At 37.5% G+C, this 16,420-nt stretch overlaps 3 protein-coding genes and 1 pseudogene across 3 annotated transcripts; 1 reads left to right on the top strand and 3 right to left on the bottom strand.

Annotated features, from left to right (window-relative positions):
- Positions 1-358: 358 nt before the first annotated feature.
- On the top strand, positions 359-3,667 carry LOC108842375 (glycerophosphodiester phosphodiesterase GDPDL3). The gene is made up of 8 exons (XM_018615270.2): positions 359-636; positions 718-1,011; positions 1,099-1,716; positions 1,816-1,854; positions 1,932-2,216; positions 2,352-2,497; positions 2,587-3,070; positions 3,149-3,667. The coding sequence occupies exons 1-8, from the start codon at positions 525-527 to the stop codon at positions 3,442-3,444; spliced, it is 2,274 nt and encodes a 757-aa protein (XP_018470772.2). The 5' UTR covers positions 359-524; the 3' UTR covers positions 3,445-3,667.
- On the bottom strand, positions 3,660-5,796 carry LOC130508069 (pentatricopeptide repeat-containing protein At4g26680, mitochondrial-like). The gene has a single exon (XM_057003268.1). It carries the CDS (start codon positions 5,316-5,318, stop codon positions 3,735-3,737), a length of 1,584 nt encoding a protein of 527 aa, XP_056859248.1. The 5' UTR covers positions 5,319-5,796; the 3' UTR covers positions 3,660-3,734.
- Positions 5,797-6,414: 618 nt separating this feature from the next.
- On the bottom strand, positions 6,415-7,775 carry LOC108828040 (chloroplastic import inner membrane translocase subunit TIM22-2-like; annotated as a pseudogene).
- A 573-nt stretch (positions 7,776-8,348) lies between these two features.
- On the bottom strand, positions 8,349-10,979 carry LOC130494704 (heterogeneous nuclear ribonucleoprotein 1-like). The gene is made up of 4 exons (XM_057003269.1): positions 10,743-10,979; positions 9,989-10,225; positions 8,850-9,900; positions 8,349-8,756 (listed from the first exon to the last, which is right to left on the bottom strand). Exons 1-4 carry the CDS (start codon positions 10,743-10,745, stop codon positions 8,743-8,745), a joined length of 1,305 nt encoding a protein of 434 aa, XP_056859249.1. The 5' UTR covers positions 10,746-10,979; the 3' UTR covers positions 8,349-8,742.
- Positions 10,980-16,420: the final 5,441 nt, after the last annotated feature.

Genomic DNA, 16,420 nt, shown 5'->3' with positions numbered 1-16,420 from the left:
TAAAATAAATCTAATATACTTATATGTATAAAAATTCTAAAGCATATATTATCTTGAAACATGAAATACTATTTTTAATATTCTCTCCAAAATTTGAGTAAATACAGTACTTACTTAAATGTAATTTAACATCGGTAAATGTCTGTTGAAACTTGAAAGAGTCGGAGGAACAAAGAGCTCAGCAACATCGATCAGCTTAAGCCGACCAACAAATATCTTGGCTCCTTGACTGTCTGAAAACAAATACGTGATTACGCGTAATTGTGGTAGGCTACAACTATTCTATTAGAAAAAATCATTTCAATGATAGATACACTTTTGTAAACTTGTAAGAATAAATCATCAGACTTTTTCGTTTAATTTAATTTTTAATAAACGAGAATCCCACAAAACGAAACAGCTAGACTCTTTCTCTCTCTCTCTCTCTCCACCTAACCTCTCTGTAAAAAGAAGCCGGTGAAGTCAGTCGCCGGCGATAAGAGAATAACAGGTTAGTACGAATCTCCGGCGAGCTAGTCCCCACAATGCGAGGGTCACGAGCTTCTTCGCTGTTACTCTGTGGCCTTGTTCTGATTCAGCTGCTTGCTGTTCAAATCGATGCTCAAAGACCCAAGACTCCATGGAAGACGCTCTCTGGTGAGTGCTCTCTCTCACTTTCCCTCTCTCTCTTGCTTGGAACGTTCTTTCATAAAATTCAAAACTTTTGTTGCTTGGCAGGCCGTTCTCCTCGTGTGATTGCTCGTGGAGGGTTCTCAGGACTGTTTCCAGATTCGAGCCTAGATGCTTACAACTTCGCGTTGCAGACAGGTGTAGCAGATACTGTTCTATGGTGTGATCTTCAATTAACCAAAGACGGAGCTGGGATTTGCTTCCCTGATCTAACCATGAGCAATGCTTCAAACGTTGAAGTTGTTTACCCACAGGGTCAAACCACTTACCCGGTTAATGGAGTCCCTACTCCTGGTTGGTTCACCATCGATTTCTCCTTGAGAGCTCTCTCTAATGTTTCTTGTAAGTCTTTCTTCTTCATCACCCAACTCAAACTAGTGAAATGCTTCTTGCATCTTCTCACAAAATGTCTTATTCTTTGTTCTGCAGTGATCCGAGGTATATTATCTCGTTCGGACAAGTTCGATGCTAATGGATACACGATCTCCACTGTCCAAACCATAAACAAGGAGATGAAACCACCAGGCTTTTGGTTAAACGTTCAGCACGATGCCTTCTACGCTCAGCACAATCTGAGCATGAGCAACTTTCTGATATCAGCTTCCAGAACTGTCATCATCGACTTCATCTCTTCCCCTGAAGTCAACTTCTTTAGGAAGATCGCTGGCCGTTTCGGCCGCCAAGGACCGAGCTTCGTGTTCAGGTTCCTCGAGAAGGAGCAGTTCGAGCCGACGACAAACAGAACCTACGGTTCTATCTTGAGTAACTTGACTTTTGTAAAGACGTTTGCTTCAGGGATCATTGTCCCCAAGTCTTACGTGTTGCCACTCGATGACAAGCAGTACTTGCTTCCCGCCACGTCTTTGGTTCAAGATGCTCACAGAGCAGGGCTGGAAGTGTTTGTGTCAGGGTTTGCAAATGATGTCGATATCGCACACGACTACAGTTTTGATCCCGTGTCTGAGTATCTGTCTTTTATGGACAATGGCAACTTCTCTGTCGATGGTGTGCTCTCTGACTTTCCCATAACTGCATCTGCATCAGTTGGTAAGTTAAAGACTCTTTAAGACATACAAACACTTTCTCCTTGACTTTATTGATGAATATACTCGAAATCAAAGCTTTTTTTTCATCTTTGTCCTTCAGAATGCTTCTCCCACGTGGCCAGAAACGCAACAAAACAAGGTATGATGAGAGTAGTAACTTATCTTTGTTTCTTGCTATGACTTTCAGTAGTTGACTTAAATGGTTTCATGTTTCAGTGGATTTTCTTGTGATATCAAAAAACGGTGCGAGTGGAGACTATCCAGGATGTACAAACTTGGCATATGATAAGGCAATCAATGATGGTGCTGATGTCATCGACTGCTCGGTCCAAATGTCCAGCGACGGTAAACCTTTTTGCTTAAGTTCGATCGATCTCGGGAACACCACGACGGTCGCCCAATCTCCTCTCAGAAACCGTTCTACAAGTGTTCCTGAGTTTAGCTCAGTTAATGGAATATATACTTTTAGTCTCACATGGCCTGAGATCCAGACCTTGACTCGTAAGTCTCTCTTCATATGCTGGTCTTGTTACATATAGATAGATACAAGATAGTGAAATTACAGGCTACTTTAGAAGTTACATAACTTGCTTTGTTGCAAAATAAATAAACCCATTCTCCAAACGTACTGTGCAGCTGCTATTTCAAACCCCTACAGCAGTCTATACCAGATATTTAGGAATCCAAACGAGAGAAACTCTGGCAAGTTTCTTTCGCTTTCTGAGTTCCTGAACTTGGCAAAGAACTCCACCACTCTCTCCGGTGTTTTGATCAGTGTTGAGGTAAGTTCTCTCGTGTGTATATCTCTTTTTAAGTCTTTCACATTTTACCAGGACATTTTCTTCAAGTCTTTTCTTCTGTCGTCCCTCAGAATGCAGCATACCTGAGAGAGAAGCAAGGGCTCGACGTGGTCAAAGCGGTTCTTGATGCACTCACAGAGACTGGATACAGCAATAGAACAACCACAAAGGTCATGATTCAGTCAACAAACAGCTCGGTTCTAGTTGACTTCAAGAAGCAGAGCAAGTACGAGACTGTGTACAAAGTTGAAGAAACCATCCGTGATATTCTCGACTCTGCTATCGAAGACATTAAGAAGTTCGCTAATGCTGTTGTCCTTGTGAAAAAATCAGTCTTTCCGGTCGTTGGTGGGTTCGTCACAGGGCAAACAAATGTGGTGGAGAGGCTACAGAAGTCTCGGCTCCCAGTTTACGTGGAACTGTTCCAGAATGAGTTTATATCTCAACCGTATGACTTCTTCTCTGACGCAACTGTTGAGATAAACTCGTATGTCACTGGACCCGGTATAAATGGAACCATCACCGAGTTCCCATTCACAGCTGCAAGATACAGAAGTAAGTGTCCCTTAAATTTGCACTCACCAAACCAAATTGTTAAACATCAATGTCTGACTTTATTTATATCTTCTGCAGGGAATATATGTTTGGCCAGCAAAGAAACGCTACCTTACATGGCCCCTGTCCAACCCGGTGGCCTCTTACAAGTTGTGAATCCTGCGGCCTTGCCTCCAGCTCAAGCTCCAAACCCTGTATTCACAGATGCTGATGTCACTGAGCCACCACTACCTCCGGTTACAGCAAAAGCCCCAACCGCAACTCCTGGAACACCATCAACCACTGCACCGCCACCTAGTGGACAAACCAGACTCGCTCTATCTCTTCTCCTTTCTGTTTTTGCAATGGTTTTTGCCTCTCTTCTACTTATGTGATCACATCTTCTCGCTGTTGATAATGTCTTTTCCTGGGCGTGACTCAGTCAATATCTTAACAGCCGGAACCGTAAATTCTTTTCCTGTTTATATTCTTAGTTCTGTCCAAAAGAACAGGAGATTCTTGGAGTGTTGTAACTTTTCCGCATATTCATTTGTTGTTGTAACATAATACTCTTGCATTGTGTCTTGTACTATTTATGAGATTGTATCTATTCTTAAAGACGTAGTAATCAATTTCGTATTCCACTGAACAAACATAATCTTTTTTTTCTCCTTGTGCTTTTTAGCTACTTAAAGGTTCTTGAAGAAACTTTTTTGGCTTCCAACTTCTGTAACAACTCTTTCGCAAGTTGGTCTTTCCCTTGATGCTCTAGTCCATTGCAGACCTGATGAAGAGTCCTTGAATCAAGATGAACTGATCTTCTGACCATTTCCTTCAACACCTGAGCAGCTCCATCAAAATCCTCATTCTTACAAAAGGCAGAGATCAAAACATCGAATGTTTCTTCATTCGGATGGCAACCGCTCCTAATCATGCTTCTGTACAGTTCAAATCCACGGTCCGCGTTTCTCCTCACGCATTGTCCCATTATTAACGCAGAGAAGGTCGACGAGTTCGGCACCAATCTCTCTTTGTCCAGTTCCTTGACAAAGTGTGCAGCTTTCTTCGTCTTAGCTTGCTTGCACAGTCCCAAGATCAACGCATTGTACGTCAAAATATCACGCTCGATCCCTTTGAAGACCATATCTTCATAAAACCGATACGCCATCTCGTGATCATTCTGTTGACTGTACCCGTTAATCAAAGTGTTGTAAGTGACAGTGTTGGGCGCCACGTTCGCCGCTTTCATCTCGCCGAAAAGCTTACTAGCTTCTTTCAACTTCACATCTCTGCAGAACCCATGAATAAGAGTGTTGAAAGTAACCACGTCAGGCTGCAACCCGTTCTTCCCCATCACGTTCTTAAGCTTCCAAGCCGAACTCAAAAGACCTTTCTCGCAGTGACCAGCTATCAACGTATTATACGACACGTTTGTTGCCCTAAAACCCAACCTCTCCATGTCTTGTAGCAACTCAACACCCTTGTCGAGTTTCCCGGACCGACAGTAACACGAGATAACCATGTTGAGAGTGTACGTGTTGGGTGATATCTTACACCGCCTCATCTCTCGGTAAAACCTCAGAGCGATATCAACCCTCCCATGACCGAGCAGCGAGCTCACGTACGCGTTGCAAGACTCGACGTTCGGGAAGAAACCGTACTCCTTCATCTGCGTAAACGCATCCGTAGCGTTTCTGAACTTGTTCAAATGAGCAAAGGCTTTGAAGAGCGAATCAAACACTCGTGGCGAAGAGTCGCATTCCCTGTAAGAGTACAACAAGGCATCGAACAGCTTCGCGGGAAAATCCAAGTCGTTGGTTGAGAGTAGTATCTCTCTCAGGATGGACTCTGCGGATTTGAACTTGCGGTTCTTGGTGAGAGCGTGGAGGAGGATGGCGTTGGTGTCGAGAGAGTGTGAGCCCGGGCTCTTGTGTTTCACCCAGTTGAAGAACTCGAGGGAGAGAACGTGATCTTTCTGGATCTTGAGGAGTATGTTCTTGACTCTGAACGAGTCCAAGCGGTGGGAGAGCTTCTCGAGCTTGTCCCAATCGGATTGAATCAGGTGGCTGTGAGCTACGTTGACGAAGTCGAGATCTTGGCCTTTGGGTTCGGGGTTGCTCCTGTGTGGGATCGGGATTGTGTTGTTCTTGTTTCTAGAGACGAGAGTAGGGTTTGCAGATGATGGATCTCGCTCGCCGTAGCTAGCGAAATTTGAGAATCGGAAACACAGACGAAGGCGATGAACACCAGTGCTTGTTGTGCGGATCATCCTAATACAGTAAGCTTTTGGAGATTTTAGCAGAGAAATCAGGTTTTCACCAGCGGTACTTGTCTTCTTAGCTACTGCGGAGAGTTATACTTCGGAGACGGCGTCGGAGTGCCGAAGGAAGTCTAAACACAATTTAAAATGTAAGTAGAGGAGAATAGAGTGATGAACATTTGTTAATCTTTCTCTGAGAAGCCCACTGGCCCCTAACAAAAAATATTTAGAGAGGCCTTTCTATGTAAGCTCATGATAGAAGGAAGAATAAAAAAATTGGAGATGCGGGGTATCGATCCCGTACCTCTCGCATGCTAAGCGAGCGCTCTACCATCTGAGCTACATCCCCTTCGTGCCTAACGGTTTTAGTTACGATAATTGGAACGTCGTCAAAGATAATTGTCGCTCTGAGAAGATCTTCCGATCTTTGTTTTGTATATTGTGCGCGTCTATAGCTGCAGAAAACTCAGAGCTTCCGCTCCCCCCCCTATGGTAAAACCCGGAAACTTATACAAAACCAGTTTACGTAATTTCTGTGCTCGTAGTTTGGTCATTAATACTCAACATGTTTCTAGATGTGTGCTATTTTGGTATTTTTTTTAAGAAACATAGATAGTGCACACAAACTGTTCGATCGAATGTCTCTAAGAAAGTTTCTCTTCTTTGACTTTGACCATTGTGTCTGTCTACTTTCTCTTCCTAGTTGCTTGAATGTTCTTTTCACGATCATTTTCATCTCGATTCATTAGTATGTATTCCTTTCACTAATTCATAAACCTTTGAATATTTGTAGCAAAAACGAAGAGTTTGATTAGCTGCATTTGAGAGAATGTCGTTTTGCTATCCATCATCACCGAGAAAACTGGCGATGACGGTGGCGTTTTTTGCATCAGGGGCAGCTCTTTTCGCCGTTGGAATCCATCTTTCGTATCTCAACGTTGCTCCTCAGCAAGCTCGTACTAAAGCCCGTAATGATTTCGTCAAAGAACGCATCAGGCAGAAACAAGGCAAGTGACTTCTCAAGATTCAGATTATGTCAGCATAATAACAGTTCCAATTTCTTTTTTAGTATTTTCTTGTAATCTTACCTTCACCATCTCCAACCTTGGAACAAAACAAAAAGATCGTATTTATGGAGCAAACGATACACAGAGTACATCAATTAACCTTTTCAATTCATAAAACATTCTCTCACAAAGTAGAACAAAAGCAGGGAATGATTAACAAACAATCTACAGAGAGAACCTAAGGCACTAGAAAAGGAGAATCATGGGAAACTAGATCTTCTTGGGTTTAGCTAAGGACTTGCAGAAAGAAGAGAAGGCTCCTCTGATTTCTTCATGGATCGGGAGAGCCAGGGAGAGTGGTAAAGGACGTTGATGATCTCCCAAGTCTCCGTTTTGGTAGCTGTTTGTCTTTTGTTTAGTCCCTCAAGGATAAAAGAGAAAGCCCCAAAAGTGAGGCAACTCTGTAGAAGAGCTTGTGGAGCACCTGACCATATTAAGGATATATCTGGTTAGCTAGCCTTTTATGTGTGACTAATCCGTCTTTATGATGCTAACCAAAAGTAGAAAACACGATAATCGGTTTGATTTACCAGGGAAACTAAGAGCAAGACCGGTGCAGCACCCAGCAACTCCAACATTAATGGCTGCAGATGAAATTTATTAAGTAAGAGAGACATTACAAGTTGATGTAAAACTAAAAGTAGGCATGTGTAATTTGAAAGAGCCGCACCGTCATCTTTCCCTCTGAGTTGTTTCAGAAGGCAAACAACCAAACTGTGTACTCCGGACAAAACAGCAAAAGTCTTGAAACAAGAAAATTGCAAATGACTCAGTTTAACTGCTAACAATAAAGCATATATGTAAACTTCGTTACCTTTGCAGACTGCCCTGCATCTGCAAATGATCCTTTAAAGCCTTTCTTCTTGAACAATCCTGAACCTGAACCCGAACTTGTATAGTGAGACAAATGCTTGAGAGTTCAATAAACTCAAACTAAAAGTTTCAGCAGCCAATCATATACACTAACAGACTCTTCAGCCAAAACCAAGCTAATTCTGCTTCTAGAATCATGTTACCCAAGAACAGAGTAAATCTCAGTTCACTGAGTAAAGTAACAGCAGATAAAACAAGTCAAACAAGAAACAAAAGAGAAATAAAGAAGAGGCACCATATCCAAAGATAGAGCCCATGACGGCACCACCAGCTGCATCTCCAGCAAACCGAACAAGACAAACGGCGGGAGCAGGAATAGTGAATGCCTTTGAGGAATCATTATCGGCTGCATCGTCACCGTCAGAGTTAACGTTCGAATTGAACTCTAGCTTCCCGTCGATATCTGTAACATTTGAAGAATCATCGGCCGACATAGCTAAGAGAAGTTGAAGTCTGAAGATACTGTCCGGTCTGTACCTAAGATAAGATATTTCTTACACAGAAGATGACAGACTGCTTTGCTTGCACAGTAAACGATGGCGTTTTCTTCATAGTGGCTGAGAATTGGGCTTGGGCTCAATTATGTATATATTATAATGGTCTAAAATGTAAACCTACTATTTTTCTGTCATAACTTGGTTCAAATTGTTTTATGCTGCCTGTTAATAGCCATCTTAAGGCTGAAAAAACAAAGTAAAAGATGAATCAATGCATGCAATGCAATGAATGTTTCCAACCTTTACAACATGATAGTAACTTGGCTCAAGTAAAGAGTATTTAAGAAAAACATATGGGGATGGAATCTTTCTTAGACCTTACGTGTTCAACAAGTTTGGCTGGCAAACTATAGTACTTTATTTGTAAACCATACCAAGATGTTAGCACCCTCTTAGATCTGTGAAAAATGCATTTTCTAAACACTGACCAGCTTTACATTTTTCACATAAAATATGAATTATATGCGCTGAACCAGTCTTATAACTTGAAAATAACAAATCAAATCAAGTAAAAACAAAAAAAGGATAATATCAAATGCAACAAAATACATATAATCATTTTTGGACAATGTTTCCTCTCACACTAATATAAAATTCTCATCAACAATTCAAATCCAAAGTTTATACCAAAGGAAAAAAAAAGGTAACAATTAGAGTTACAAACAGAGCACACAACATCAAGAATCTTGAAGGAAGAAGAAGTGAAAACCTAAAGAAATATAGTGATCGAGAATTAACGATCTCTAGTTATTACTATGGAGACAAACGAAGAAACCAATTCTTTTAGTCATCCCATCTTTGCATCTTTGCAGCTACTTATCTGATCTTTATCTTTATGTAAGAATTAGATACAGAAGAATTAAAAAAAAAAAAAAAAAAACAGAAACTCACTGTGACGAAGAAAGTTGGTATCTCTTTCTCTACTTTTGATGATACTAAATTACAACTCTGCTTGTTTCTTGATCTACAAGTATCACTTTCTTCATTGATTTTTCTCTATGCTTCAATACCTAAAAAATGTTAAACTCAGTTATATACTCAACTAGAGAATCGAAAAGCATCAGAAGATATCAACAAAGCTAAAGGCCTTTAAAGACAAGTACCTCTATTTGTTTGTCTATTTCCTCCAACACTGTAGCTTCCAGGGTAACCCTCAGAGGCATTACCAGATGGTTCTGAGCCTACATTGCCAATGCCAAACCCATAAGAGCGAGACAAGCCCTCTAACTCATTAGAAGACTGATGAGGCAACATCTGCTGCCACGTTGAGTCGCTATAAACCGAGCTGCCTCTGTACAACTCCCCTATAGACCCATCAAAACCGTTTGTGTTGTTGTTGTTGTTGTTACCAGAGAATGATAACGCAGAAAGTCCAGAGCCCGTCCCAAAGTTTCTCCCATAGCCATTAGTATCAGAAAGCCCCCAGTTTCCTCCGTTGCTGTTACCAACGGAGACACCCAAGTTCAGGCCTGGACTGTTTCCCCACAAGTCTCTATTGCTGGGGTTGTAAGCAGAGTCGCCTCTGTTGAATCCAATTGGAGAGTTGTAACGGTTTGGTGAAGCGTTGTTGAAGTATTGCCCACCAGGGATCCGGCTATACCCAAGTGTGTCTCCATTCAAACTCAGTTCTTGATTCAAGCCAAGACCAAAGTTAGAGAAATCATTTCTACCGCTACCAATAGGACTAAACCGGCCAGGAGCAAAACTACTGAAGTAGCTATCACCAGATGACCTATTAGAAGAGACTACTCCATAGTTATTACCACCAAACCCAATCACCGGGCTTCGGTTAACAGACGCTGAGGAAGGCTGCTCCCTTGGCACTGCTCTTTTAACCTCAACCATTTTGCCGTTAACCTCGTGGAAGGTCTTGTGAAGAACCATATCCACAGACTCTTCCGAATCAAAAGTGATGAAGCCAAACCCTCGTGGCCTCTGTGTGTTGTGATCATACATCACCACAACATCAGCGATCGTACCAAACTGATCAAAGTAGCTCTTGAACTCGGCCTCGGTGATGCTCGATGGTAAACCACCAACGAAGATCTTCTTTGTTCTCCCACCGTGACTAGGTGAGATAAGGTGCATCGGACTAGCGTGCCGTTTCAGCACTTGCTGATGATCATCCCGTGGAACAGCTTTCTTCGCCTCGACCTGCACAAGCATGAAATCCATTGCTCAAAGACACATCAGTGAAAGGATCTTTTTGAATTTTTAGGAGGAAAAGATTTAATTAATAAACCGTGCGGCCATCGATGGTGTGTTTATCCATGATGACTCTCTCAGCGACAGAAGGATCTGCAAAGACGATGAAACCAAAGCCACGTGCACGTCCCGTGGCGCGGTCTCTCATGATCACAGACTCGACTAAATCTCCGTACTTGCTAAAATACTCTCCGAGTCGTTCTTCATCTGTGTCCCACGAGATCCCGCCGACGAATAGCTTCCCCAGATCCGATGCAGATTCCATCTTTTGCTCCTGCAAAAAAAAAAAAAGACAAACGCGATCTCAAAATTCTCGATGAAGCCAATCTTGTAAAACACGGATCAGTTTGAAAATGTTTGAGCGAATCTTAATGACGATCGTGTGTGAGATTTAAAGAGCTTAAAGCTATGCGGTTTGTGATGAGTTTCATCTGATCATAAAGACAATTATCTACATAGATTGTTGAGACATCTAAAGATAGAAAACTGAAACTTCAAACGGTAAGAGAAACATGAAAATCTACTTTCTTTTTTTTTTGTCTGAAAACAGAATCCAAGTCCCCGGTCAAATCGGAATTGAGTATCTTCAAATCTGACAATGGATCAACGAAGCATCCAATCAAAACAAAGAACAATATAAATTTTCAGACAAAAGAACTACAGATGAATGAAACAGACATTTAATAGGATGAAAAAACGGCAAATGGACAGCGACAGAAAAGAAGAAAAGAAAAAACGTTAGATTTGAAAAAAAAAATTTAAAATTAAAATATGTGGATGATGAAATTCACCATTTTTGGAGAGAGGACCCAGATGATTTACAAAATATGGAAAACCTTAAGATCTAGGAAAAGGGACAAAGACAAGAGAAACAGAGGATGTTTTGTTCATTCTACAAGACATCCCATTCTCTCTCTGTCTCTCTCTCTCTCTCTCGATTGGGTTCCTCTCTTATCGAGATGGCCTCCCTCTCTCTCAATCTTATTAAAAAAGATTTCCTTTTAATCTATTTTTCTGTAAAGATTTCTTAATTTTATCTACTTATAATAAAAGAGAGAGGAAACAACAGTCACATATAATAATAGAGGGAAAGATTTGAGATTTGCATTTGGTATGCAATAATTTATTTTTATAGAAGCCAGATGATGCTAGCTTCTTTAGTTTTAAAATTTATACTAGATTTGACCCGCGCTTTAAATAATGCTAGCTTCTTTAGTTTTAAAATTTATACTAGATTTGATCCGCGCTTTTAAAGCGCGGGTTTATTTTCCTTTATTTTTTTTTAAATTGACAAATATTTAATAAATATCATATTTTCATATATTTGTTTTTTTATAAAAGACTTAAGTTTTTTATCTTTTTTATCGTGTTTCATTTTAAATGAGTATAGGCCTGATCACAATATCCGGACCCGAAGAACCAACCCAAAACCGACCAAAAAATCAGGCTACCGAAACCGATCAGACCCGGGGTAAATATCCGAATGAATTCTAAATTGCTATATCCGAAGAACCGATCCAAACCCGATCCGAACCAAGAACCAAATGAGTACCCGAAGATACCCGAAATGTGAATATATATCTAAAAATATATGTTATAATTATATATAATTATTTTAATATTTTAAATTAATATCATAAGTTAACTATAGTAGTTATTTTTAGTACTTTTGAGTATTTTTGGATAAAATATGATAGTTTGGATAAAAGTTTACCCAAAAAAACTGTATAGAATGGATATTTTTGGTTACTTTCGGTTACTTTTGAGTAATTTGGATACAAAAATTTGAATCGAATCGGATACTTTGGTTATTCTGAGTATAAATAACCGAACCCGTTTTAGATATTTTGGTTATTTGGTTATTTTCAGGTTCTTATGCATGAGAACCAAACCCACCCGGATCCAGAAAGATCCAACTCTAACCCAATCCGAAAAAAATAAAAACTGAATCTGATTTGTTAATCGGCCCAAATGGCCCAAAAGAGATGATGTGGACAATATGCTGGATTTTACAAAAAATGACCCAATATAGATGTGTTATTAATATTATTTGATTGCACTTAATGAAATATGCAATGGTATTAAAAAAAGTGGTATTTTTAGTAAAAAAACCAATAGAATCCTGCTTTAATAGTATAGATTCTCCTCTAACAATACATTTGTGAGAAACAACCAAGTCATAGTTTTACATTTTGTTTTTGGGTCGATTTGCTAATACACTATTTAATTCAGTTGTGGAGTCTCTCAGAAAAAAATAAAATAAATTCAAGAGTTGTGTATTAGTGTATTAGTAGATATACAAAAACAATTCTGAAGTACAAAAATTATGTCAAATGACAAATGAAGTAAATCAGCTTTTCTTTTTAATGGTAAGATCAACAAAAAATATTGTTTCTTTAACCCATCAAAAGCTTTTTAAATACAACACAATAAGAAAAAACAATGTTAACATAAAAATATGCACATGTTTTCCACAACATCCACACATTATTCCTTGCGTAAGAAACAAATCATGCTGAGACTTTATGCATATAATACTTTCACGTACTCACTTATTAATGAAACACACTTTAGAGGCGAAATTGATATTTATTAGTTGGGTGAATTGTCATGTTGGGTAAATTGTCATATACAAACTAAAATTTACACCCAGTATATATACATACATATACATATAGTACATATAATATAAAACTAGGTGATTCTCACTTAGTTATGCACAAATACGAACATTTACGTAATAACTAAATTATAATAATTCATAAATGCTGAAAAAATAATTCATAAATATAATTTTTCGTTTATTTATAAGTTTTAATTTATATGTATAATAAAAATCTTATGTATAATTATGTTCATATCTTAATTAGATATGTTTTTTTACATATAACATTTTGTAGTATTTCAATTTTTTTATATGTTGAATTATATCAATTATTTTAAATTACAAGGATTTTTACTATGTTAAAACTAGATTATTGTTTTCTTAACTTTATGTAGTTCAATTTATCCTCTTATATTTTTAATATATTTCAAAATTCTTGTATAAATTTGTATATATTGTTTTAGAAAAATAGGAAACATAGATATTAAATCAGAGTGGTATTAATAAATGCAACTTGTGGTACTATAAAAATCCATAAGCACTCACAATAATTGGTTGATTTGATTGTTCAGATTAAAAAATGATCGGTTGTTTGTATTTTAGTATATTGGATTGTATATTTTTTGAAGTGAATCACAGTTGTTTTGATTACAATTAGACAAAAGTAAGAACATCTTGTTAATTAGATTTTTTTTAAATTTTATCTTAGGATGATAAATATATTTTATAAGATTATGTATAATTTTTTGATATATGTTTTTTTCAATAAAATTAAAAAATTAAAGTGTTGATGATTTTTTTTATAAAAATTCTATTCATTTAATCAAAATATATTTATAATAGAAATATTGTTTGTCTTCTTGCAGCCTCGCATTTTAAATATTTATTTGGTTTTAAAAAATCATAATTTATTTTCATTTTTGAAAATAATATATTAGATTATCATTTATGCTGTTTAAAATTATTTGTTATTAATTATTTGAACAGAAAATATAGTTTTTGAACATCGATCAAAAATATATTTATAATAAAAATATTATAATTTTGAAAAGAATGTCTTGACTATTATTTTTCTTCAATTTTTGTAAAGTTATGTTATATATATAAACTATAGATGTTTTTATTATTGTTGTTTTAGGAAGCATAAAGAAAAATAGAACTAAATATGGTTTTATAAAAGAATCTATGTTCATATTTTATAAACCTTTCCTTTTATTATTTATGCGCTTTAGTCAAAAAGAAAATTTTAAAATTAAAAAAATAATCGCAATTTTATTAAAAAAAGGAAACATGAATAATTACTATTATTGGCAATCTAAATAATATCTTTTTTTATTAGTGTTATCTTTGTAATTAACCATCATGAGAATTAACATGAACATGACACATATAAAATTGATTTTTTAAATAATATTATAGAAATATATATAATATTATAAATATATATACCATGTATCATCTTTTTCCACAACACATACTATACATATACACTAGACATATTTGTATTAGCAAAAATCACAGCACATTCTTGCCTGTAAAAAGACCTTTACCATTCTGAATAAAACGTAGCTATGGATGACCAAAAAGAAGAAAAAACTTATCTGTAAACTTCTTGTCAGAATTTGGTTTAAGAAATTATGTAATAAATCCCCTTTTTTGAACTGAATGAAATTCCATTTGTTACGTCTACATTGACATATAATGAATATATGATTATTCAAGAAACGTGAATATATTAGGTACTTGATTGGGTATCTTGCTTTTAGTATTGCAAATGAAGAATCAAATGCTCTACAACTGCCATAAAATAAAATACTATTTTCTGCAATGTTACTTATTTTAATATTCTGTTCTATTGACATTTGATCTTTTCCAATATGGACAAATCTTCTGTTATATGGGTATATTATATATGTTGTATACATTAAAATAACAAAAAAAAAAAATCTATAGAAGTATTAATCTTTTAACTAAGAAGAGTTTAGGCTTTGAATTATAATATTTTTATGGTCTAGAGTCAGTTTTTACTGACATCAATGACACGGTAAAATATTTTCCCCATCATATTTCAAATTAGGAATACAAGAACATCAACGCATACACATAACCATCATAATAAATCTGGTGGTAATTCTATAAAATTATTGGGCAGAGAAGACAGAACCTATACTGTAGACAGCTTGAGCTTGAAAAGGTAATATCACTATATCAATTTACATGTTGAAAACATTGAGTTTATCTCTCAAAAAAAAAAAAAAAAAAACAGAGAGGCGACAAAAAAAAAGAAAAGGTCGTGGGTTTCATCCTCTCCGGCGGTCTCCACGGCGCTGTGAGAGGAGTGTATTCCTCTAGATTGCTTTGTTTGCTGTGTGTAGTTTCTTATGGGTAAGTATTTTCAATCGTGATCCAAAGTGAGGAAGGGTGGAAAGAGTTGAGCGCCGGTGATATCTCTTGGTGTCTTCGGAGTCGATTTGGAGTCTGGGTTCAGATCTAGTACGGCAAGGTTGTGATTTGGAACTCTGGTCCTTTTCGATTTCAGATCTGGGTTTTTAACCTAGGGTTTGGTCGTTTTGGTCCTGTAGTAATTTTTGGCCGCTGATTTTGACCTTTTGACATCTCTTCGTGCTCTTTATCTTCTGTTCCTTTTTTGTTGGAGATCGACAGTGACAGCGTGTCTTTGTGTTTCTTGTCGGCTCGGTAGTTCGTTTGAACCTTGCTGTTTTAAGATGTGGGTGGGTTTCAGCTAGGTAGTGTAAGTTTGGGAGTTTCATGTTCTTGGGTTTCAGTTCATATCGGGAGTTAGTGTATTGACTCTTTCAGTTGCAAAATTATCTTGAGTTATGGTGGATTCAATGATCTTTCGTCGTTTAGGTGCACGATTGTTTATTCTGGTTTTGGGCTTTGAGCGGCGAAGCTTGGTTGTGTGACGGTGTTGGTGGACTTCTTTCTATCTAGGTGCAAAGCGAACGTCAGAGAGTGCGTTCAAGCCGTATCCGAGAGATGCTCAGATCATGAAGCGATCTTTCTAGTCGGGTTGTGAAGTCTTGGTTTTAGTCACGAGTGGGGATGGTATTGTTCGGCAGGTCATAGGCGGCAGCGATAGATCCCAGTTGAGAATGCACTACGGTGTTGTTCAAGTGAATGCTTTGTATGGCGTGCTGTGGGCAGCATCGAGTTATCCAGATTGTTTTATCCACCGCTTAGAGGTTTTTTGCATTGAATTGTCGTGTGCTCATGTTGTGTGCTCTTGTGTAGTTGTTGTTTCTAAGTTTATGGAGTCGTTGTGCGCATTGTAGTTCTTTTGCCTTGTCAAAGTGGTGATCCAAAGTGGCCCCGGTGTGGATTTTAGCTGCCTGTCTTTTGGGCTCTTGCTCTGGAGATATCTTTTATCTGCCAGTTTATGTATGAAACTATCGTATGAATGAATGAATTTCAATTTGGGGAAAAAAAACATTGAGTTTATCTCATAACAGTTTTTACATGACTATGCAGTCATATGTCGCGACCATTATTGACATTTAAAATGTTTACCGTTGTAAAATTGAAAACAATAGATATTCATCATTTATTTTTGAAAGATATCACTCCTTAAAAGGTCTCTGGACATAATTAAATAATTGTATTATTATTTCTCAAAAAAGGAAGATGTTATATTATTTGTTCCAACTTCCCACATAAAATTGGATTGTCAACTGTGTTTCACTATAGTCGTAACTTACAAATGGGCTATGCTAATGAGTTAATCATAGTGTTCGTCGAGGACTAACTACTCATGTTACAAATGGGCCATGATCTAGATGACCTTTAAGATATTATCGACCGTATTAGTTATAGTGGCCATTAGCCCAATAAACCTCGAGAAAT

This window comes from Raphanus sativus, chromosome 2, assembly GCF_000801105.2.
Source record: "Raphanus sativus cultivar WK10039 chromosome 2, ASM80110v3, whole genome shotgun sequence".
Taxonomy (NCBI): Eukaryota; Viridiplantae; Streptophyta; class Magnoliopsida; order Brassicales; family Brassicaceae; genus Raphanus; species Raphanus sativus.
Note: the sequence above shows the minus strand (reverse complement) of the source record. Positions and strands in the feature narration are given on the sequence as shown.

What these genes read in the sequence shown, in the direction of transcription:
- LOC108842375 (XM_018615270.2), top strand. Translation starts at nt 525, where the DNA reads ATGCGAGGGTCACGAGCTTCTTCGCTGTTACTCTGTGGCCTTGTTCTG. An exon ending in CAGAAACGCAACAAAACAAG is followed by an intron (nt 1,855 to 1,931) that starts GTATGATGAGAG and finishes TTCATGTTTCAG; the next exon opens with TGGATTTTCTTGTGATATCA. An exon ending in TGAGATCCAGACCTTGACTC is followed by an intron (nt 2,217 to 2,351) that starts GTAAGTCTCTCT and finishes CGTACTGTGCAG; the next exon opens with CTGCTATTTCAAACCCCTAC.
- LOC130508069 (XM_057003268.1), bottom strand. Translation starts at nt 5,318, where the DNA reads ATGATCCGCACAACAAGCACTGGTGTTCATCGCCTTCGTCTGTGTTTC.
- LOC130494704 (XM_057003269.1), bottom strand. An exon ending in ACACCATCGATGGCCGCACG is followed by an intron (nt 9,901 to 9,988) that starts GTTTATTAATTA and finishes ATGCTTGTGCAG; the next exon opens with GTCGAGGCGAAGAAAGCTGT.